The sequence below is a fragment of the Mytilus galloprovincialis genome, chromosome 4 (assembly GCF_965363235.1).
Source record: "Mytilus galloprovincialis chromosome 4, xbMytGall1.hap1.1, whole genome shotgun sequence".
Classification (NCBI taxonomy): Eukaryota; Metazoa; Mollusca; class Bivalvia; order Mytilida; family Mytilidae; genus Mytilus; species Mytilus galloprovincialis.
The window spans coordinates 101,407,007-101,431,972 of record NC_134841.1 but is presented as its reverse complement, the minus strand read 5'-3'; the positions used below and the strand labels follow the sequence as shown (position 1 = coordinate 101,431,972).

The window sequence follows — 24,966 nt, the reverse complement described above, 5'->3', positions numbered from 1 at the left end:
TCACGGCAAAACCACATTTTGATTATATAAAAGACAAACCAAGTAAAAATTCCTACAATGTAAAATTTTATTTTACTCTATGATTTATTCAATTTTATACTAGTCCTTTTCAAAGCAGTATTTTCATTCAATGAAAGACAAGTAATAACTTCTCTTGATGGCAGTGAAATTGGTATCAAGACCAAAACTGACTGCAGGGGTTCAAATTGTCTGTAAAACTTCCATAACCTATGGCTTATCAGTACTTATATTTCACAAGGCAGAACAGAAAAATTCTTAAATGCTAACACCAGAGTTTACATGTCATGTATGTAATGAGACTGTCTTATAATGTTAGCATAAACCACTTCGTGTTTCTCCTAATCACTAACCTTTGTTAAAATCTTTTAAGATATATTTGATTTATTTCAGGAAAAAATTCTGATTCTCTGATTTGCTGTCACTGGATAAATAGGATGTTCAACATTTTTTCATTGTATAATTTGATAAAATCTCTGACTTCTTTCATGTATTTAGCTTGCTTCCATAAAAGAAGCTTTATTTCATAATAATTTGGAGATGCAATTCAATATTTTTTTTCAGACAGCTGGCAAATCATAATGGTACCGAAGAAAGGTGACTTGCCAGCTATCTGAAAAATTGGATTGGATCTCCTCATCTTTAAAGATGTCCTAAATAACATGAGCTGTTTTCCTTTTCTGTAGTTCTGACATGTACGCCATAATGCGATGGTTTGACTTACGTTTGTCTCCCTAAAACCTGAGCTGTTTTCCTTTTCTGTAGTTCTGACATGTACGCCATAATGCGATGGTTTGACTTACGTTTGTCTCCCTAAAACCTGAGCTGTTTTCCTTTTCTGTAGTTCTGACATGTACGCCATAATGCGATGGTTTGACTTACGTTTGTCTCCCTAAAACCTGAGCTGTTTTCCTTTTCTGTAGTTCTGACATGTACGCCATAATGCGATGGTTTGAGGTAAGCAGGTTACGAGCAGCTTCCAGTAGTTGTGCTGGATGTTTAGAAGCTGCCAGTAGTTTAGTTGTTCCTTCTCGCATTTTAATCTCATGGTCAATTTTCTGCTGTAAATCATGGTCCTACAAAATAAAAATAAAATTATTAAACATTAACAACAAAGCTAATGTCAGAAGATGAAACTAATATAAAGACACATTATGGTAGGTTTTTTTTTTTAAATTGTCTTGATTTTAACAGATTCTGTTTATTAAAGGTAAGGTTAAATAATAGCTCATATTTGGTTTGAATATATAACATCTTCTTACAGTTGTTATTTAAATAAAATTAGAGTTGATACAATAGGCTTATAGCTTATTAAAACACATGAACAGCTGTCCAATTTTTATTTTCTGACCAACTGCCTAGTAAGGGCGATAATAAAACAACTTTTTATGGAAAATAATTAGTTATTTACAGGTCAAGTTATTACTGAAGGTTTTTAGGACAAAATATCAACACCATTACAATCAAAAGACAAAAACCACAGAATTAACTAGAAAAGAGCCTTTATATCTATATATAAAGAATGCTATAAAATGTTGCCCTCCAAGCAAAGAGTGTCCTTACTTAAAGTGAATCTATTAGTGTCAAGAGTTCCCTCTGAAAAAAAATCACTATAAAGAAAGTAGTGTCTAAACATCAAGCATGTTAATATCTAAAGCAATCTAAAAAAAGATGTTGTTGTATGTACGCCAATGAGACAACTCTTCACAAGGGACCAAATGACACAGAAATTTACAACTTTAGGTCACTGTACTGCCTTCAACAATGAGCAAAGCCCTTACAAACTTTTTTTTTGTATATATGGTGAGACTAATAAACTATCTACAATGTATCTATCTATCTATCTATCTATATAAGAATGGGATAAAAATAAGACTAAGAATATTTATTATTCCAATCAAGGACCCTTGATGGGCAGCATGACATGTATACATAAAACAATACATCATGATTTGTAACAGAAAAAACATTTTCATATATTTTATCAAAACTTCCACTTCATTTATATTTTTTGATTATTTCCATTTTGTACAACAAATCATTTGTATTCTTATCCATATACCTTTAAACTTTACACCATACATGTGCCATAGGTCATAGTGATAACACTGTTATGATACCTGAATTGAATTTTGATATCACTTTACAAATCCTGATAACATTTCCTTTAATTGTAGCTACCAGTGGCAACATAAAAGATCAAGGAAGCTTATGAATTATTACCAAACATGATGTCAAGGATAAATATGGTTCACATAGCCTCAAACATGGTGTGCATCACTTATAGAGTTCTTATTATCATAATCTCTTTAAAACCCATCTTTTTATCTAATTTGCATATCTTTAGAAACTAGAAGACTAAACTACTTGGCTCCACATCAAGGAGAGATTAATTTGTTTGACAATTTTCAGTTTGTATTAGTAGTAACCTGATTACAAGTTTTCAAACATTCTGATATTTGTAATATTGTACTAGTAAAACAAGTGTTAAAAGATAGGAGATGAATGTAATTTGTCCAGATACTCATCCTGTTCTCATTCATAAATAAAAGACTTTTGTCTGTTACTGTGTATTTACTGTAATTGCTGCATGGACAAATTGATTCCTCATACATGTCATAGGGGTGGATCCAGCTATTATAAAAGGGGGTTAAAATCCTTGATAACTAGATGCTCTAAAGAGCCTGTGTCGCTCACCTTGGTCTATGTGAATATTAAACAAAGGAAGCAGATGGATTCATGACAAAATTGTGTTTTGGTGATGGTGATATGATTGTACATCTTACTTTACTGAAAAATAATTAGAGATAATTGTAAGCAGCAAGAATTTTGAAAATTCTTGCTGCTTACAATTATCTCTATCTATAATGACCTTGGCTCAGTAGTTTCAGTGGAAAATGTTAGTAAAAATTTACAAATTTTATGAAAATTGTTAAAAATTGACTATAAAGGACAATAACTCCTCAGGGGGTCAATCGACCATTTTGGTCATGTTGACTTAATTTTTACTTTGCTGTACATTATTGCTGTTAACAGTTTATCTCTATCTATAAAAATATTCAAGGTAAAAACAAAAACAGCAAAATTTCCTTAAAATTACAAATTCATGGGCAGCAACCCAACAACGGGTTGTCCAATGCATCTGTAAATTTCAGGGCAGATACTAGTAGATGTTGACCTCATTAACAATTTTACCCCATGTCAGTTTTGCTCTAAATGCTTTGGTTTTTAAGTTATAAGCAAAAAACTGCATTTTACCACTATGTTCTATTTTTAGCCATGGTGGCCATCTTGGTTGGTTGGTCGGGTCATCGGACACATTTTTTAAACTAGATACCCAAAATATGATTGTGGCTAAGTTTGGATTAATTTAGCTCAGTAGTTTAAGAGGAGAAGATTTTTGTAAAAGATAACTAAGATTTACGAAAAATGGTTAAAAATTGACTATAAAGGGCAATAACTCCTAAAGGGGTCAACTGACCATTTCGGTCATGTTGACTTGTTTGTAAATCTTACTTTGCTGAACATTATTGCAGTTTACAGTTTATCTCTATCTACAATAATATTCAAGATATAACCAAAAACAGCAAAATTTCCTTAAAATTACCAATTCAGGGGCAGCAACCCAACAACAGGTTGTCCGATTCATCTGAAAATTTCAGGGCAGATAGATCTTGACCTGATAACAATTTTACCCCCCATGTCAGATTTGCTCTAAATGCTTTGGTTTTTGAGTTATAAGCCAAAAACTGCATTTTTCCCCTATGTTCTATTTTTAGCCATGGCGGCCATCTTGGTTGGTTGGCCGGGTCACCGGATACATTTTTTAAAAAGATACCCCAATAATGATTGTGGCCAAGTTTGGTTTAATTTGGCCCAGTAGTTTTAGAGGAGAAGATTTTTCTAAAAGTTAACAGACGACGACGCCAGACGACGACGCCAGACGACGACGACGGACGCAAAGTGATGAGAAAAGCTCACTTGGCCCTTTGGGCCAGGTGAGCTAAAAAGTTGGGGTTTTGACCATAAGTCCCCATTTTAAACCCTTTATTGTCAGAAAAAAAGCAGGGGGGGGGGGGTTCCCCCCCCCCCCCCCCCCCCCCCCCCCCCGAACTCACTGGATCTTCCACTGCATCAGAATGGCAAGAAGGAGTGTAAACTGATTATTTATTGGTATGCATGAAAATTAGAGAAGATGGAGATGCATATTGAATTTTAACTTTTATACTTTTTTCACCCCAAATTATTGGATTTCAATATGCATGTTAGACATGACAGATGCAGATGTTTAAGGAATACAACCATAAAATATTCTAGTGTTAATTAAGCATGATATTCACTCAATAACACTACTTCATTAAAACCTGATCTAGATGTGAAATATTGGACCTATTCTCCAATGATTTAATATATATATACTGACAAGATGTTTAAAAACTGTAATACAAGTTATAGAGTAAAGTCCATACTACAGAAAATGATACTATCTTATTCCTACTGGTTATTTGTATTTCACAGTACAATTCTATGGGGTTAACAGCACTCAAAATAAAGAACATTATAATGAAATAAGCTTCAAGCATGAACAAAATCAATGTCTATATTTTGTATACAATGAAGATATGTTCTTTTTAAATGAAAATTGCAATAATTTATTACCCATTTAATTTTCTGATGTCTCAAGTACAAAATGTTTCAAGCATATAAACAAATTTAAAGGGCTTGATCTTAAGGTTATACAAATATTAATATTATCCTTTGCTTGTAAACAGGAACTTTTTATTGACAATAAATATAATTTAAATCATAATATTGACAACAGCTGAATTCAACTACTTCCATACATGGGGGTACGTCACATGGACTTCAATTACTTTGTATCTGACAAGAATTGACCACCCACAAACAACAAGTACTGTTTGAATTATAATAAAACAAGGACAGCCACAAAGACATTGTCAGTTGCCATATATGTTACTCAGTACTTGGTGTCCAAATACATGTACATGTATTTCAAAAGTTATCTTGAGGAAAAGCAAATATTGAACATGTGACTGTATGATAAGGAATTAAAAAAAAACTTACAAAATTTCCAAATTTTTAAGCATTTGTCATGTTAGTCATGTTTGTGTGGTGATGTCATCTATGTATAATATGTTCACATGAATTTTTAAACAATGGTCTGAATACAGACAGTTAATTATTTTTGAAAAGTATTGCAGACAGTTTCATGCTGCGTAAGTGCATCTATCTGAAGAATATTAATGATACTACAATGTATAATGTAGTACGTAGAATAATTTTTTCTGATAAAAAAATATTTTTTAGAGCTCATGCGATACATGTACTTCTGGTCTGTTTAAGCTTTCATATTCACTCCTAAATACAATGTATGTAATGTACAATCTAAATACAATGTACGAACATGAAAGTATACAATGTACAATCAATAAATACTTTTTAAAACACATGGTGTCCAATTATTCAATTAGTGAATAAATAAGCCCCAAAATGCCTTCAATTGCCAGCTTTAATCTGCTTACCAGTACAATTTACCATGTTATAAATAAGGAAATAGAAGGGGTCCTATGACAATTATCTATAAATACATCTCATTCCTTCTGTCTCGAGACTTTTTCATTAATTCAAAATGAATTTGTTCTTTTAAAATATATTAAAAATATTCAGCACTTTTAGTTTAAGTCATATTTTAGTGAAAATAGTAGCTAAATTAAGCATTCCAATTGATACATTATCGTGTGTGTTTCTATGTTGTGATGTTATACTATTGTTTCAGAAAAAGGGAGAAGGTTTGGTACCATTTAAACATTTAATCATGCTGCAAATGTTTACACCTCTCCTAAGTCAGGAATCTGATGTACAGTAGTTGTCGTTTGTTAATGTAATTTATACGTGTTTCTCGTTTTTTTATATAGATTAGACTGTTGGTTTTCTGGTTTGAATGGTTTAACACAGGCTCCGTGTTGAAGGCCATACATTGACCTATAATGGTTTACTTTTATGAATTGTTATTTGGACGGAGAGTTGTCTCATTGACACTCATACCACATCTTCCTATATCTATGTAATTGAAGATGTAGGGAGTCTGGGACCCTTATTTAGTTGATGAACTTATCTAAGTGACCTTTTTGATATGGGGTCTTGATTTTCCAGCAGTATAAAAATGCTTTTAATACAATTTCAGCATAATTCCTTAAATACTGCAGGATTTCATTAATACATTTGAATTATCTTTTTTGAAATTGTAAACAAATTTGTTCATGCCTGTGAAAAAGATCTATACAAGAGAACTTGATAGCCTTAGAATTCTTTATCTATGAATCTATGCTAACTACAGATGTTACAGAAGTGAGGTAAGATATATTGTAAGATAAAAATCTTGGTGCAGCAATACAGCATCAGTATAATTACAGTTGAAGATGCAACACATTTTTAACATCATTTCATTACATAAAGTATTAAAGATGTGATAAAGTTTTCTTCACAGGTTGTTGTTGGCTGCAGTGAATCATTGTATTGACATAGCTATAGTGAGTCATTGCTTTGTATTTTTAACCTGTCTCCTGTTTATAACTTATTCTGTCAACAAACAATAACCACTATATATGGAAACCACATCATATAAACTTTATGTACATGATAGTACCAGGCTACTATATATACATTTTGATAAAGGCTCTTTATCTTTAGGACCAGAGCTCTTTAAAAAAGTTCCTTTATTGAGCTGAAATACTTTGATTTTTAATATTTATGCAAACCTCATTAGATTTGTCCAAAAAAATGATACTAGTATTTAGTCTGAAGAACTGGTGGAAAACTGTACAAAATAACTTATATAAGTACATTATGTCTATGAAAATCGTTTAAATAAATATTAATAATTTATAGTTCTACCCATTGTTTCAGCCTGTTAAAATCTGAAATCTACAAGTTTACTACAAATATCTGACATTATCAACAGATTCTACTTTCCCTTTTCAGATTTCAATTAAAATGAAGACCCTTTAGAACATGTAGAAGCTCCCTACAAAACGGAAAGGTATAGTACATTAAACAGGTGCCCATCTGTTTGTAAATTAGTTGGTTATACCTATTACCTGGTGTTTAGGAAACCACAAATCGAGCAAAAAACCACAAATAGTACTACCATGAATTTATCATAGGGAACGGATATGATGGTTTTCTACCTGACTGATCTACTATACAATAATTTACTGATGGTTACAGATAATTATATGTTACAGGCTGACATGTGAATGAACTAAAGATCTAATGGTCAAATTACAAAGTAATAGTGGGTGTAGGTGTTAATATTGTCAGGTAGACATTTAAACTCCATGTACTTTCTACCAAGTTACAAGTAAAGACAACATCAGTATTCTGTTTGGTTGAAACAGATATATAGTAGTCCAATAAATACAATAATTCATTCTGCTCTGAATAAATAGCCTGATGAAATGAGTTATGTGTGGAGAGCAAAAGTTTTATAAGTAATGAAGGGGCTTTCTACAGATCTTGCAAGGAAATAGTTATTTTTAAAAGTAGTTCTATCAAATGTTGGATAAAGCAGTCTTTCAAAATAGCCTAAGTTGGCCTGCAGTCAGAAAGGCCTTGGTAAAAAAGGCTCTTGAAATACCTAATCTTGTCTAGACCCATGTGTGAGTCTATTGCTACTGCATTGGGAAGCTGGCAGATATTTGCTTCAGATTTTCTGTATTTTACTTTTTTAAAGTAGTTTCAAAAGAGTAAGGGTCAGTGAAATGAAATTACATGGGGTCCTTCCTGATAGAAGATTGTATACAACAGAAACCCATATTTACACATTCAGAATGAAAATGGAGTAAATCTATACATGTATGTGTTATGTCAATGTAAGGATACCTCATACTAAAATACATTTACACATAAAAATCACAGTATGACCTTCAGCAATGTTAATGTACTGTATAATTCATTAAGTAACAACTATCATTCAAGTATTTATGTATATATATATATACCAGTCCAGTAAAAAACAGTAGTGAGATAATGATAAGTTGTCTAAGTTTCAGTTTCACTGATAGGAAAATAGAAGGTGGAATAACCTAACAACTTTGACATGATCAGTAAGACAGGTGTTAATCCTGTGATATATGTACCTGTATATATATATATATATATATATCTGATAGCAGGGTTAATCATTATCTAATCTCGTTCATTTAACATAAAGAGAACATATATATCAACATATACATATAGATTACATGGCATTACAAACAGCTATGTTTAGTCAATCCAGGAGCTAATAACTCCCTCACCCTGTTTATTGACACCACCTTGTCAGTTTGTTTTCGACTTACAAGTTTGAATATCTCTCTTTCTCTTGGAACATTTCATTCAAACATTTGTTTTAACCAAGTTCTGAATGACTACATGGACTAGGGTCAATTACTTTCAATTTCTAAAGATAAATATTTTTTCCTCAATAATCATTTTGTTTGAATAATGATAATACTTCAGACCTGGTCTTATTGAAATCAATAGCTCACCTGTAGACTAGCAGCTAGTTGTCTAAAATAGAACAGACTCATGTCCTCCAAGATAAGGGGGGATGTAATGTCCTCACTAAGCTTTGTCTCCCCATTCTTACTATTACTCCGTCTCAACTCTAATATCGGTAAACACTTATCCATTCTGATGAATCACAATTATTTTACCCCATAGTGTACAAAGTTTTTTAAAATTCAATAAAAATCCAATTTTTCCTTCAATTAACCACTAATTTTTTAAATTCTCATTCATAGCACACTTATAACACATTGTATTATATGTTCCCCACATATGTAACGAGTTTCCCCACATATGTAACGACAAGAGTAGCCAAACTTTTGCCGACTGTAGAAAGTGAAATCGGTGTTCAATCGGTTTGTATCCTTTACATGAATGACAGGTCAACAGTAAAACTTCCCATTGATAAAGCCATTTAAATCCAAAGTGAATGAGAGTTGGTTTGTCATCAAACCATGAATATGTAATGACTTTTTACCTTTTACAAATATCAATATTCAAAATCGTCAGTTTTTAATCTTGTACTTAGGTCTCTGGTCACAAACACCTGGTAAACTTTTTATCAATAAGTTAATTAAATATTTAACAAAAACAATGTTCACCTAAATCATAAATTTGTATGTGACGCCTAATATATTTATTCTACTGCTTATCTGTCACCGATTTAAATAATAATTTAAACTGTTATCTAATTTTTTTGTAATCCTGAATTACAGACATCCTTGGTTTGACAAGCATGAGATACTCAATGTAAAGGTCAAAGTTGAAGACACAGATGCTGAAGAATAATTAGAATTCCATTAACTGTCTGAGGCAGTCTTCATATTTTGTTCACTGTCAGTTTATACATCTGTTATTTCCATTCATTCAATGTACAATACTTTTCTCAAGGTTTACATATAAACCATTAAATCCAAATCTTTTTAAAGTTGTCTGTACATCATTGTAAACAAAATCAATAATTCCATCTCTGACATTTGAAACAGAAATTTAAAAGTACCCCAATGATACTTTATCCACAGTATATATCACCCATTGTCTCTCCAGCTGATTATGGTGTTAATTAAGTGTATTAATGAGTGATTAATTGTCCAGCTACCTGGGACAGGTACTCCACTGTCATTGATTGGGTTTATTGACCCACACAAAGATGATAACTAATCCTTTGTGTATGTTTACATGTGCTTGTCACTGGGGCACCTTAGGGGGAAACAGTAAATACACCTTTGCTAATATTATATCACCTGAGTTGAGACTTACAACTTTGATGTAGGTAATGTTAAATATATTCAAATGTTTCCTTTTTGCCTTTAGCAATAAATTTGGGTTAAACCTTTATAAACTTAATTGCACATTAATATGCATAATGATATAGGAATACAAATGAAAGGTAGCAAGGAAAAGATTATGAATAATAGGATTAAAACATACTTACTAGGGGTTTATTAAAATTTACACTCCTTTCTAAGGCATAAATTAATAATATGCATTGTGTACACCTTTTAACTACATGTAGGCTAAAAATTAAAACTACATACATGATAGATAGAAAATCATAGAAAATCCGAGGTGTAGATGATATTTAAAAGAATTTTTTTTATTAAGGTAGCACAATACAAAGATTTTTCATCCCCAATCAGACATCTTTAAACTGATGTAATTCCATTCATCTTTCTTCAAATTTTATAAATGAGGTACCAAAAGAAAGGAGAAGGATTAATCTTTCAAATTGTGATAATTTAATTATGACATAATTATTACATAATTAATTGTTATGTAATTATTTGCCATTCTGTGATGTCCATACTTGAATGAATTTAGCTTCTTTGTTTTTCGTAGCATCCTAAAAAAAATTATAGATTCTTGCACAACACAGTTTGACCTCCAAAACTGTGTCTCTGATTTTTCCTATTGTATTTCATTCTCTCATTAATCTTCAATGAAGTTTGCAACATCAATTCATTAGAGACCACTAAGTTCAATTGGGTATAAAATTTGTTCTATTGATGTTTTTGGAAATCTGAGACACAGTTTTGGAGGTCAAGCTGTGTTGTACAAGAATCTATAAAATATTTTGGGATGCTATGAAAAACAAAGACGCTAAATTCATTCAAGTGTGGACATCACAATATAGCGACTAATTACATAATAATTAATTATGTAATAATTATGTCATAATGAAATTATCACAATTTGAAAGACTAATCTTTCTTCTTTCTTTTGGTACCTCATTTATAAAATATAAAGAAGGATGAAATGAATTACATCAGTTTAAAGTTGTCTGATTGGGAGTGAAAAAATCTTTGTATTGTGCTACCTTAAATATGTGGTATGACACAGAAATCAATAACTTTAGGTCACTGAGCAGCCTTAAACAATGAGCAAAGCCCAAACCACATAGTCAGCTATAAAAGGCCACAAATGACAATGTAAAACAATTCTGTAACCTATAGTTGTTAATTTCTGTGTCATTTGGTCTCTTGTAAAGAATTGTCTAATTGGCAATCATAGCACCTTTTTTTTTTTTTATAAAAATATACATGATATATATATGGGTAGGTAGCTATAGATATAGGCAACATATGACAAAGAATTTGTTAAGATTTGCTTTGTCTCTCTTATGTAAATTAAAAGTTTTCAAGATAATAGCCACTAATAAAATAATAAAAGTGAAAATTTGTGTCACTTAAGGGCAATAACTCTTATAAATAGTCATCTGAGAATAATGGTCCAAATAAACAGGATGTAGATTTTGATATTTCAGAATCTATCAGTTTTCAATTGATATTAATGATTGCTTGAACACCATATGTTCTATTTTTAGCATTGGTGGCCATGTTGGATGGTAGATAGAATCATTGGACACATTTTTCAAACTAAATTCCCTTAGGATCATCGAGGCCAAATTTGGATTTTATTGGCCAAGCAGTTTCAGAGGACAGATTTTTTTGTTAAACTTAAGGACAAGGTCAGATGATGATCATATGAGTACAGATAAAAAAAAGATGGACAATGACTGAGCTAAAAGACCAATATGCATAGTAACTGGAACGATCACATGATAGGACTTTCTATTTCAGTCAATGATATAAGTCAACCTAATTTAGCAGTCAGCAGACATATGCCAGAAGGAAAGTTCAGAATATTTGGTTATCCAGCATCAACACCCCCCCCCTTTTACAATATAAAGCTTAACACAAACTTTAATCACTTACCACATAATTAGCATACACCACTGATAGTTGACATTCATCATATTCATCGAAGGCTAGACAAAAATAGCTGTGACATTTACCAGCGTAGTAGTACACCTAAATTATACTCACATACTTTCTTTGAATGATATTTATCACTTTCCCATGAAATCTGGGTTACATCATCTTTCTTATATACTTATCTTTCTTATATACTTATCTATTCTATGAGACTGTATGAGCTTATATAAAATAATAACAAGAAGTGGTATGATTGCAAATATGAAAAACAATATCCACAATAGACCAAAACACAAGGATGTAAACAAATATAGTATGTGTCGTCTTATAGCCTTCAACAATGAGCAAAAACTATATCATTTAGTTAGCTAAAAAGCCATTGCATGGCAAAGTCGAAACAAATCAAAAGAAAACTAATTCCTGACTTGTAAACTTGAACCTTTCATATGGGCTATTTCTATAGATGTAGTTCTTTTGACCTTAAAAGATTTATAACTGACCAGGAAGCCGATTTTTTAAGCGAGTGAAATGTGCAAAACAAACTTACTCAGAAGACAAAAACTCTTATGAACTTTATAAAATGTGAAAATATACAAATATGGAGATGATGGGACCAAATTCATCAATTAAAATGTATAAGGGTGACAGTACATTCCCCTTAGTGAAAAAAAATAACCAAATTATTATCCAAATAAGCCTCATAAAAGTACGAAACAAACTACATGTAGCTTGTTTAATTAAATATCAAGAAAAAAATATCTGTAGATATTTGAAATATTTATCGACAGTATTCCATTTTTTTTTAGTTTCTTGCTAATAAAGTTCCGACTATAAAAGAGAAAACTCTTTTCTTGTAAATCACACACAATTAGTCTAATGGAGGTTAACAAAAACCATCAATTTAAGAGATTTAAAACATCAACTTCACATTTACTGTGTAATCACTGACATAAATAAAAAATAATCAATGTTTCCACTAGAGTAATTCTTTCCCCACCTCCCTCTTTAGTTAATGCAACTCTAATTAACCTTTATCAAGAAAACAGCTTCTTCAATTAAAAAGCATCAATTAAAACTTATGAGATTGCATCATGCAATACTATGAAATACAAAAGATACTTACCCATTTGTGCAGAAGTATTTTGTGTTTATCAATTCCTGACATAATTTACGACATTATGTTAACCATGTCACAACAAGAAATTTGGACATCAATTCATCAACCTATTTACACTATCCACATGATCATTATGATCACAAATCATAGTATACAAATTCAGTCATTTTTGAAATAATATACACAAAGACTTTCAGACATATACCACGTGTGCCACTATAAGGGAAATGGTATAGGAATAAAAATCAATGTCAGCCAGCACTCCTGTGTGGTTGGATCAATTGCTTCTTCCACAGATCAAATTTCCTCTCTAACATCAGTTTTTCATTTTTATGTGTGTAATCATTTAAAATTACACTACATGGACAAAGATAGGACAGGAGAAAAGTGACATTCTGACATTAAATCAAATTACTACTTCTGTTCAATGGGTCATTTATGTTTCATTGTATTCCCAAATGTACTTATAACATGTGAGTCTATGTGACTAATACAGGCAGATTTTATAAGGCCACAAAAGATTAATTTTACATACAATTTTCAAATTTATAACATTGGTATATATATTATATTATAGTTTTCAATAAAAAAAAATGTTGGGAAAATGTATTTTTCATTTACTGTGCAATTTCACATGTCATTGAACACATAAAAATGCAAAAAAAAAGTTATCCTTTTTTATCATAGTTTGGAGAGGTTGCATCAAGTTTAAGATAAGACATAAAATTCAAATAGCTTGGCCTCTTGTAAAGGATGATGTAAATTTATCTTGTCAATATTAATTAAATTTAGATCTACTCAATATCAGGAAACTATCAAAACTCCCTCAGGACTGCTAAGCTGGTGTATTACACAATTTATCAGGGTCAAATATCTCCAAAACTCATTATTTTGTTATTTTGAAAAGGAGAAGGAATGAGAAAGCTACTGATGGCTTTTTGAATTCAAAAATCAACAAAAAGTATTATTTAAATAAAAATATTGAGCATCATCTATACATGTAAATGCTAGAGGTATAGGGGAGGGTTGAGATCCAAAATAACATGCTTAACCCCGCTGCATTTTTGCACCTGTCCCAAGTCAGGAGCCTCTGGCCTCTTTAAGTCTTGTATGATTTTTAATTTTAGTATATTTTGGAGTTAAATATGACGTCCATTATCACTGGACTATTATACATTTTTGTTTTGGGCCAGTTGAAGCACGCCTACTGGTATGGGATTTCTCACTGCATTGAAGACCCATTGGTGGCCTTCGGCTGTTGTCTGCTCTTAAGTCAGATTGTTGTCCCTTTGACCCATTCCCCATTTCCATTCTATATCTTATTCTCAAAACACAGAAAAGCGTAAACATGTTCATTCAAGGGCAATAACTCCTAGAGAAGACACCTCAACACTTCATTTACGCTTGCCTAAGTTGACATATTTATTAAAGGGCAATAACTCCTAGAGAAGACTTTTCAACACTTCATCTATGCTTATACCTAGTTTGCCTTTTCAATTTTGTATCTATCTATTACAGACTAAACACAAAAAAAATGGTCATGTTTTAGGCATTAACATTTAGGATTTGACAAAAAGTTTGGGCCATGTTGACTTGTTCTTAGGTAATTTTTCTATGTAAAGCATTCCAAATCCAAATTTTAAAATTATCAATAATCGTAATTCTTAGCTTTTCCTATTTTAAAACAGAGCACTTAGTATAAGTTTCCTAATTTAGGTTAGTCATAATGACATGATTCTTATCATTAAAGTGATAAATGTTTAACTACATGGACAATATCCTGTCCTAAAGTATCTTATTACAACTGTAGATGACTGTCAGGTCACATGGATACAAAAACAATGTAAACTTCTTACCAGAAAAACATGTCAGTTTCTGATTTTTAAAACATCTATTGAAAAATCAATTTTCAGATTTCTTCAAAAATGTAGAGTTTCTATTCAAAAAAAAAATCCAAATAATATCTTTATTTGCTTATAAAATGAATGAAATCATGGTAATATTAGAATATTAGAGATTATTTCAGATTTTTAATATTTCAATTAGATTGCAATATTAATAAATTGCTTCAATTAGCACAGCTGAATACCACCGCAGAGGTCCAACCCTGAACAGTTGGGGCAAAAATGGACACAATAATCACGCTGAATTTGGATTGTAATTAAAATATTTGACACATAATAGGTTTCTGACACAGAATAACTGTAGTCATAGAACATGGAATTGGTTATTATATATAAGATTTGAATTTATATTCATTTTTTTGCTATTGTGCAAAACACCATGCTGTTGCAAATTGACCCCCCTAAAAAAATATAAAAAATTATATCCCCCTTTTTTGCTTTTATGCTAAACACTATGCTGTTGAGAATTGATCCCCTCTCCCCCTGGAATTTTTTTTCCCTGCAACCATAATTACCAGCTGTGTAAGGGAAGTAATCCAAATTTAATATTTGTCGTTTGCTGTTTGAAATACATACATGTTTTGAACATTTTGTCATGTCAGGGCTTTGTTCAACTTAAATGCTACATGTATATATGCTCTAATGTGCCTAGGAAATTATATCATTAAAGGTTTAGAAATAAGATCCAGATGTAAACAAAATATATGAAATAATATTTTGTTAGGCTCTGATCCTGTCCATTACGTTATAGTATGGTATTAGTTTTCTGTTTTGCTTTTTCCAATCATATTGTCATAATATTGTTGTAAAATGATGCCCTTTATGGATTCTTGATTAGATTAATAAAATTCTTATTCTTATATGGTAAGGGTTTTTTCTCATTGTTGAAGGCTGTATGATAACATCTAGTGGCATACATTAACATCACCTGTTCTTTAATATATAGTTGCATAGGCGGATCAAGGGGGGCCCCCCTTTTTGTGGGAAAAATTTGGTTGATTATATAGGGAATCATTGAAGCATGACTGGAGCCCCCCTCCCCCTTTTTAGGTCAGTCAGCGTGCCCCCCTTAGGAAAAGTTCTGGATTGGCCACTGAGTTGTCTCATGGTCAAGCATACCTTATTATATCCTTACTGTTAGCTGAAGTAAGGATATTTCTTGAGTTAACACCTTATCTTGTCACAGCTTGCAATGTACAACATAGTTTTACATGTAATTACTGATTACCAACCATTCATTACAGTTTGACAGACACTATTGTTATAACAATTTCTTTTTTGTTCATGAGAACCTTATAACCTTTGTCTTTGGGAGTTATTCAAGTGCCACAATTCAGTAACAAATCAAACAAAAGACAAAAAGTAAATGTTTGAAATAAAAAACTAACAAATGTTTGCTGTTTATTATAAGGAATTAGGATACTTACGATTCAGAAATGATAATTTTCAAAAATAATAGAAAAATTCTATTTTAAAATTGCTAACATTACATGTATCCATATCCAAAGTACAACAAACATGATGCCTGCCAATTGTTTAAGATGGTGGAGGATATCATTATTGTGAACAGAGGTGTTTTCACCAACTGAGAAATCAGAAACAGTTAAATTCTTATTATTATAAAATGACATTTGTATGAAGCAGTTGACAGGTGTTAATATAAGTAAAGGTCAACGAACAGGAATGTGATGTCCAAGACAATTATTGAAAAATCAAATCACGGTGTTGATAAATAATGTTCAAATATTGAATCTTGTATTGAACATTATTGAGTAATTATATACAATGCTGCAATTCTATTTCATCATTTAAATTCTGAAAACTTATCATGTTACTTTTTTTGTATATATTACTGTCTAGAGGTTACACTTTGTATTAAAATACAGTTGATTCACAAACTACACCTCTTTTAGAGAGATATATAATATTCAAAGATATTTTTTATGCTTATATTCTGTACCTCCAGCTGGTTCCCTGATATTATCATGAAGATCTCCAATGTTTTGTCTCATAGACACAATTTGGGAATTAATCAGTATAAATACTGTTGGATGGCGGACAAATTGAATCCTCAGGAAAACTCAAAGTAAAGAACTGTTGTATAAATTTAAACTCTTACAAGTTCAAGGCGTATAATTGTTGAAAAATATGCCTCACAACCTTATATTTTGACCTTTGTAAAAAAAAATATTACTGTACCATTTGCATTTTGAACTTCCTATTCAAGGGTATGATATTTAATGAAAACTTCATAGTATTAAAAGTGGCACCGTTTAAGCTGTTAACAGAGTTCCTATGGGAAATATCAGTGGCTCAGTTTACAGAAGTGCAACCTATAAAGCCAATTTCATCACTCATTTAAAGTCATTTTACAATGTTTTATGTAAATCATTAACCATAAAAAATTATTCTTCACATGTAAAGAATTTAAAGTGCGCATAATGATACACAAAATCACAAGTGTACATAACTGCACATTTCCATAGTACATGCAAAGTACATGTATAACAAATGACAAAATGATATTTATGGGGAAATCAGTATTTAGATTTTCTTGTTATACATTGTATTTGAATTGTTGGATGTTAAGGTATGTTCAAGACAGCGAGTTTAAGAAAAGTGAATATTTTCATGCTTTGATAATTTAAATAATTTGCAAAAAAATGAGGATGCTATCTGTACTAATTTTCATGACTAGAGACAGAAAAGATTATTATTATCTTACCTTTTTAACACGACAACTAACACAAACAGGACTACAGTATCCAGCTACCCCACATGTCTTCAACCTTGTTGATGGGAGGGAGTAGTCCTGTAATTTCTTCATCTTCTTTTTCATTACATTCATAGAAACTCTTCTCTGTAGAGTACATTTGAAAGAATTTCTTCTTTTCAGTGCCGGTGGAGTAAACACTGGTGTTATTGGTCGAGGAGGTCTCCATGAGGATAATGGTTTCTTAAAGGGAGTTAGGTTTTCTTTTTCCTGCAATAAAAATAACTATATAATAGAACAAATAAATAGTATATGTCAGATAAATAAGTGGCTCATTGGATCCTGCAATAAAAATAACTAAATAAAAGAAATGGATGAATTGTATATGTCAGATAAATAAGAACAATTTTACATCACCTGGTACCAATACCATGAGCATTGGTATGAATATTAGTAATATTGTATCTTTTATGATGGTTTCTCAGCAATCTGTAAACAGTGATATAGGGATATTGTACTATACATGCAAGTACATTGTAGTTATTTTTGTCCATCTGATGAGTTAAGCCTTTTTCAACTGATTTTTATAGTTCGTTCTTATGTTGTACTGTTATACCACTGTCCCAGATTAGGGGAGGGTTGAGATCCCGCTAACATGTTTAACCCCGCCACATTATTTATGTATATGCCTGTCCCAAGTCAGGAGCCTGTAATTCAGTGGTTGTCGTTTGTTTATGTTACATTTTTGTTTTTCGTTCATTTTTTTTACATATATAAGGCCGTTAGTCACCTCCTTCTGGAAAATATTTCACTATGAAATTCGGTTCATGACAATACTTCACTATGAAATTCTTGCTTTGAAAATATTTTTTAATCAAATTATTTCACAATTAGAAAATAGTACACAAGCATGCAGCGTGCACATTTTTAGATTTATAACTGAAATTGTTTTGTATAGTAGAGAATTTATATTATTACTAATAGTGAGTTTCAAATTTGCACAGAAACATTAAAAATGGTTTTTTATAGATTAAAGAAATATCTAACGTAGTTTTCATTTTATTACATTATACTGTACAAACAAATATAAGTAATGTACTGACAATCGCTTATTTTGTAAATATATACACAGGCACATGTCGCAGAATTTTTTCTTCCTAAAAACATGAATATATGTTGATAACCTCCCCTTCATGAGACAAAATTCCATGACAAGGCCTAAATTAATATATTGTTTGTTTCTCCAATCCCGATCCTGCCAAGCCAGGTATAAGTAGGTAGGTAGGGAAATAATTGTATTTTTCCAAAAAGCTGGAACATAATGGAACGATCCGGCAAGCCTGAAAATCAGAAATGAATAAAATAATATTTGACTTAGATTTGACAATAAAATTTTATGAGTAGCACCATTTTTGCAGGGTCAGTCGGGATTGGGGAAACCTACAATATTTTATTCTAGGCCCAATCTGTCTATGAAATATTGTGTCAATACTCACGAAATATAACCAAAAATAAAATATTGTATGTTTCCCCAATCCCGACTGACCCTGCAAAAATGGTGCTACTCATAAAATTTTATTGTCAAATCTATCACTTTATCTATGAAATATTGTCTAACTTCACACAAAATATAACCTCCCTTTATCAAGACAAAATTCCATAGTATTCATTTGTGAAATATTGTCTATATATATATACAGATACAATTTCATTATGCAAATTTGTCCTTCTCTGGACGTTTTCCATAGACGACTGACGGTCACGAGGACAATATTTCATGATTCATAAAACTTTATGAAATATTGTCTTGTGGTACAATATTTCATAGGACAATATTTTGCTTTACAATTGCAGTAAGCCAATCAGACTAACTGATTATAAAGAAACATGCATCTAATGTAATTATTGAGGTATAATTTCAGTGTTCTCCCCAGGCCGTTTTAGCGTCGCGGTACCGTGACGCTATATTTTTTCACTGTGATGCTATAATTCCCGCGACGCTATAATTATTCCAGCGACGCTATAATTATTTTGAAGATGCTATTTTACTTGTCCTCAATTTTGAACTTTCATCTATTATCGATTATGATCATAAAAATTATATCAACTTTAATTGTAATCCCTTTAAGTCGGACACTAAAGGCAATTAAGAGATTAAATAGCTAGGTTTTAATTGCCCTCAGGGTGATAACTGTTTGGATGCGAATATCCCAAGCTGACACTTGTGACATGACCAATACCACGTGTCTGCAATCACCAATTTCGACATGGAAAAATGCAATCACAAAAACAATTCGAAATCTATGTTTTGTATTACGAAATTTCGAAGATTAAAACGATTTTTTTTTTTAAAGGTCGTTTTTTTGTACAACTCTCCAAAAAATACTTTCTTTCTCTTCCGGTAATGCGAGAGCGTGAATTTTGGTTTTGAGCTAAAATAAATTTTATACTCATAATTGGCTTAAGTTTATGTTTAATTCATTTAATGCATTAAAAGCGTCTTATTCATTCACAATCTCTTGTCAAACAATGTTTATTCTCTGACTCATTTTCGTAAATTTTTCTACAGCTGCCATTGCACATTTTTGTGTAAACTACGGATCGGAACTGGACCAGATATGACAAAAATCCGCATTTTCACGATAATGACAACAGACGGACGGTGGACAGAAAAAATATACCAATAGAGAAAACTACGCATTAATAGACTATTTGTTAGATAACTTTGTTGAAAATACGTATCATTTTGATGTAAAGATAAGAAACAACAGGGACTAATTCATTCAGTGCCATGAAACAATGAATTTCATAAACATGATAAAAAAAAGTTTTTTAAATTGATATTTTTTTTTGCTACTTTTGCTACTTTATCTTTACTTAATATAATATAAAAAAATAGTTAATTTTGTGTACTAGATATTTAGTTTTGTATATATACAGGTTGCACTATAATGAACCATTCATTCATTTGACTTATTGTTGGGTAACTGAAAGCACATATTTATTTTTATTTGGCACAAGAGGAAAAAAATAATTCTGTAACTATAAATGAATAAAGAAAACATAAACTGAAACAACTGTTTTTGTTGTTATAGTTTAATTGTATTCTCAGTTATAAATTGAACAATATAAACTAAAACATATAAAGGAAATAGAGCATCAACGCGACGCGACAAATGACATTAAAAAAAAAAAAAAGTTATTTTTTTTTACGCAAAATGTGATGCTATCCAAAATTTCTGGGGAGAACACTGAATTTATAAAGCTCCCTTTCGATTCTTATAAATTTTGATTTTGTTGTCCAATTGCATTTTGCAAATAGGCGAATTATGCACTCATGGCACAGCTCTTTGTTAGCTTTATAGGAATGCACCACAGCAAAAATTAGAAAAGCAGTCGCTCTTTAAATGTCCGAAGTGTCAATTATTTGAACTAGCAATGTTGACAACAAATTTGAACAAACACAAATGATTTGACACAACATAAAATACAAGTCACTTTGAATGAGACACATTGATTTGTACCTTTCTTGAAATTGGAGGGTGGGGTGGTGTCTTTTTACGTCGTTTTAACCCTATCCCGCAACCTATATCAAAACTACAATCTTGAATATCCCGCTTCCTCTTCCGATTTGCCGACATTTTGAACCTAGCCTCGCTCCCGCATTAAGGGAAATAACTCTTCTTTTATTTTTATACATTTACACCGCGTCTAAAAATATCATTCGAGCAGTTTAATTTAACATTATTAATCAAGTAAATAAGGTAAAGCGTTATAATAGCTTTCTTCTTTCATTTTTATTTAGATTTAAAGATTTCATCAATAAATGCTAATTTAGGATTTATAAAAAGGGAAAAATGAAGAAGTGTCCTCTCACTGAATCCGGCATAACTTAGTTCAAAGTTTGATGATCATGTTGAACCGTGCCACGCATCTATCCCTTCGAACTTGTAATAAGGAATACAAGTTCATACAACAGATACAATTAAATCTGCTGCATTGTTTGACTTCCATCTTGAAATTGACAATGATGATCGGTTGAGAACAACAATAGCAAAACATAACTTGGCAAATGATGTGTTTCAGCTTCCCAATTGTGAATTTTCCATTTCTATGTTGTTACATTCCAGTAGCGCTTGTATGGTAAATATATATGTAACACTCAGAAACGTGTCCTCCCCCCCCCCCCAAACGTGTCCGATTCCCCCAAACATATCTAGTTGAAAACTGCGCCAAAGCGTGTCATTTGTATAAACGCCCAAACGTGTCCATTTCTCAACTAACCCCCAAACGTGTCCAATCCCCAAAACGTGTCCATATCAAGCGTTATTTGGTTATTGCTATTTCATTAACGTATACTAATTTTACCATTTCATTAAAAATATACATAAGCACGTTAGTACTTTTTCAAAACGGAAGAATTAAACTGGCTTAAAGTGGGGGCGTCATTTCGGCTATTTCGTTTGTAAATTGTAAGCAAACATGTTGAGTTAAACAGTACAGTTAACGTGTCAAAGTGTCCCTTTCTCTGCGCGTTAAAACTTTAATGTTCTCTCTAATTATGCATGAAATACTGAAACATTAAAAGTTGTATGTTTTCTCTAATTTGCATGAAATACTTGCAACTGGACAATATGCAACCAGCAGTCTAGAGTTTATCTTAACAAAAGAACAGTAAAAACATTAAAATATGTATGTTAAAATGTAAAAAAACCAACAAAAACAGGTAGCCTATGTTCTCTCTAAATAGAACTGCAAAAACATTAAAACTTGTATGTTCTCTCTAAATATGCATGACATACTTGCAACTGGACAATACGCGATCATCAGTTTAAAGTTTAGTTTAAAGTTAATGTGTACAGTACAATTCTAAAAACATTAAAACTTGCAAAACTATTGTGCGCTCTAAATATGCATAAAGTATTTGCAACTAGACAAAAGGTAATCAACATTCTAAAGTTTATTTATACACTACAAAATAAATTTGCATTTAAAACCGGCATTGATCACATAACAGTAATATTCACAAAAAAAAAGAATCTATAAAAATTATGCATGAAATATTTGGCACTGGACGTTATGTTTCTTATCGTGTGTCTTTAGTGATGGTGGAAACCTAAAATTTATTAAAAACCCGGATAACAAGTTTGTAATTTGATGGGCTTTTGAAAAACACACAAACTATTGACAAAAGTAAAAAAAATACTGTTAAAACTTCGCCATGCAATATTCGGATAAATATAAAAGGCATCATCGGAGTTTACAAGTACAAAATAATTAACAAATTTAACGATTGATTCAACTCCAGAACTATGTGTATGTTCGCTCTAAACGAATATGAAATACTTGCAACTGGACAATAAACAACTGCAGTCAAAGTTACTTAATAATAACAGATTAATTTTGCAATTATTATAATCATTAAAAACCCACATCGAACTAACTTAATCTGATAAATGACATCTTCATCACGCGTGTCTCAAAACGCTACATGTAAAAGCGCTAAAAGACTTGTAACGTTTTGGCGTTAAATATTAGACACGTTTTGGCGAATAATATAGGATTAAACACATTTTTTCTAGAGGTTATTGATGTGTAAACCGGGGCGATTAACTCACAAACTGAATAAAAGTCCGAAGGACTTTTATGTTGAGTTTGTGAGTAAGAGCCCCGGTTTACACATCAATAACCTCTAGAAAAAATGTGTTTAATCCTTATAATTCTTCATTCAAACATTTTTTTGGTTGATGGCTAGAGTGGGGTGCTCATTTTCGCCATATCTTTCCATGTTTTCTGAAGTTTATGTTCAGGTCGTATATTTTTGAAGTATACTGATATTTCTATATATGAAGATAACTTCAAAAGCAAAATACTCTTAGCTTGAAAACGTATGCGTTTGAAAAAAAATCATCTGAAAAGTTAGGTTAAAGGGTGTTTGAAATTTCCTGCTGTTTTGTCAAAGGGGGACACATATTCGCCGTATTTACACATCTATTTAAAATCGAATAACTGCAGCTTTAAACAATATTCATCAAATCAATTTCATTATAGATGAATAGCAGACATTTCAAAGGTGTAAAGAACTGAAAGTTAGGGCAATCAGTCAAAAGAATTACTAAGAAATACTTCTTTGAAATCGTGTTTTTTCATTAAGGAGATTGGCCGAAAATCGTAGTCCGTTTTCGGTCTTTTGCAGTAAGTGCCGAAATTTTGTCACGGTTTAAAAAATAATCATTTTTGTTATAAAAATATATTTTACCGGAATATTTCTTCCATTTCAGCCATGCTTTGAAGTTTTTACACCTCAAAATCATAAAACGGCGAAATTGTGTCCCCGGCGAATATGAGCGCCCCACTCTACTATATATATTTAGATCTACCATCAAAAGCACAATGGCAAGTCGTAACTAAGGAGTACGCCGCCATCTTGACTTTCTAAAAACCATAAATGTCCGATAAATACAACGGAATCTTAAATGAAATATACACCTACCTCAAAAACTTCATTTTAATTAAATTTTATCCGAATTTGAAGCGTACACGTAACGAAATAATCTTTCCCTTGAAAATTTCCATTCGTATGACGTCGTGTTTTGCCATGACGTAAATTCGCCAAATCCTTCATGAAATTTCGCGGAATTTTATTAATTTAATTTTTGTACATTTTCGAAGCTTTAGTGCAATAAATGTATTTCTTTTTTTTGTTATATATGCACTAGAATAGTCACAACTGTTATGCAATTGTTTTTAAATCTCAATTTGCTTAAAATCCCGGGATCACTGCAAGCTAAGCCTTGTGTATCGCGCATGAATAGATTACAAAAGTAGTTTCGGAAACATGGTTTATCGAAGTGTAAACTTAGAGAAAAATTCTAAATGACCAATCCGATTCAAGTATTTATAGATATGCAAATCATATAAGAATTATCAATTATTGGACACGTTTGGGGGTTATGAAATCGGACACGTTTGGAAATATTGTACATTTCGGACACTTTTAGGGAGAAAAGATACGTTTGGGAGAATCGGACACGTTTGGGGGGAAGGACACGTTTGGGAGTGTTACATATATACTCTAAGGTGATATGAGAATTTAGAGCTTGCATTTCACATATGTTTCCTTGACACAGACGGGTTACTGCTAAGTGGGGAGCTATTGAACCAAGAGTTTTGATAAAAGTCCGGACGTTAGATTGATATTATACTACTGTATTCCATTCTGTAATTCCTAAAGCTTGAAAAAAAACCAACGGCACAATGATTGAATGTCAAATTTTAGATGATTTCCAATGACCCAGTACAGAATGTCCAAACACTTCAAAACAAGAATGGTTAAGTATGTAAACATATGTCATATATCACAGCAGTGGTGACAACCTTTTGGTTAAATCTGGTGTTAAATCTTTATTACATTATTAATAGACACAA

At 31.6% G+C, this 24,966-nt stretch overlaps 1 protein-coding gene across 4 annotated transcripts in view; it reads right to left on the bottom strand.

The window, feature by feature from the left end:
* LOC143073634 (rhotekin-like) overlaps positions 1 to 21,191 on the bottom strand; it is a 36,249-nt gene extending 15,058 nt beyond the window's left edge. Inside the window, exons 1-3 of one of the 4 annotated variants that reach the window (XM_076249316.1) lie at positions 21,063 to 21,191; positions 17,551 to 17,808; positions 901 to 1,094 (exon numbers count right to left, since the gene is read on the bottom strand). In XM_076249316.1, coding sequence (XP_076105431.1) covers positions 901 to 1,094; positions 17,551 to 17,808; positions 21,063 to 21,179 — 569 coding nt within the window. In that variant the 5' untranslated portion in view covers positions 21,180 to 21,191. Of the gene's footprint in view, positions 1 to 742; positions 835 to 900; positions 1,095 to 8,570; positions 9,762 to 12,927; positions 13,249 to 17,550; positions 17,809 to 21,062 lie in introns of those variants that run through there. The other 3 variants (XM_076249318.1, XM_076249317.1, XM_076249319.1) reach the window with 3 other exon arrangements.
* Between the last annotated feature and the right edge of the window lie 3,775 nt (positions 21,192 to 24,966).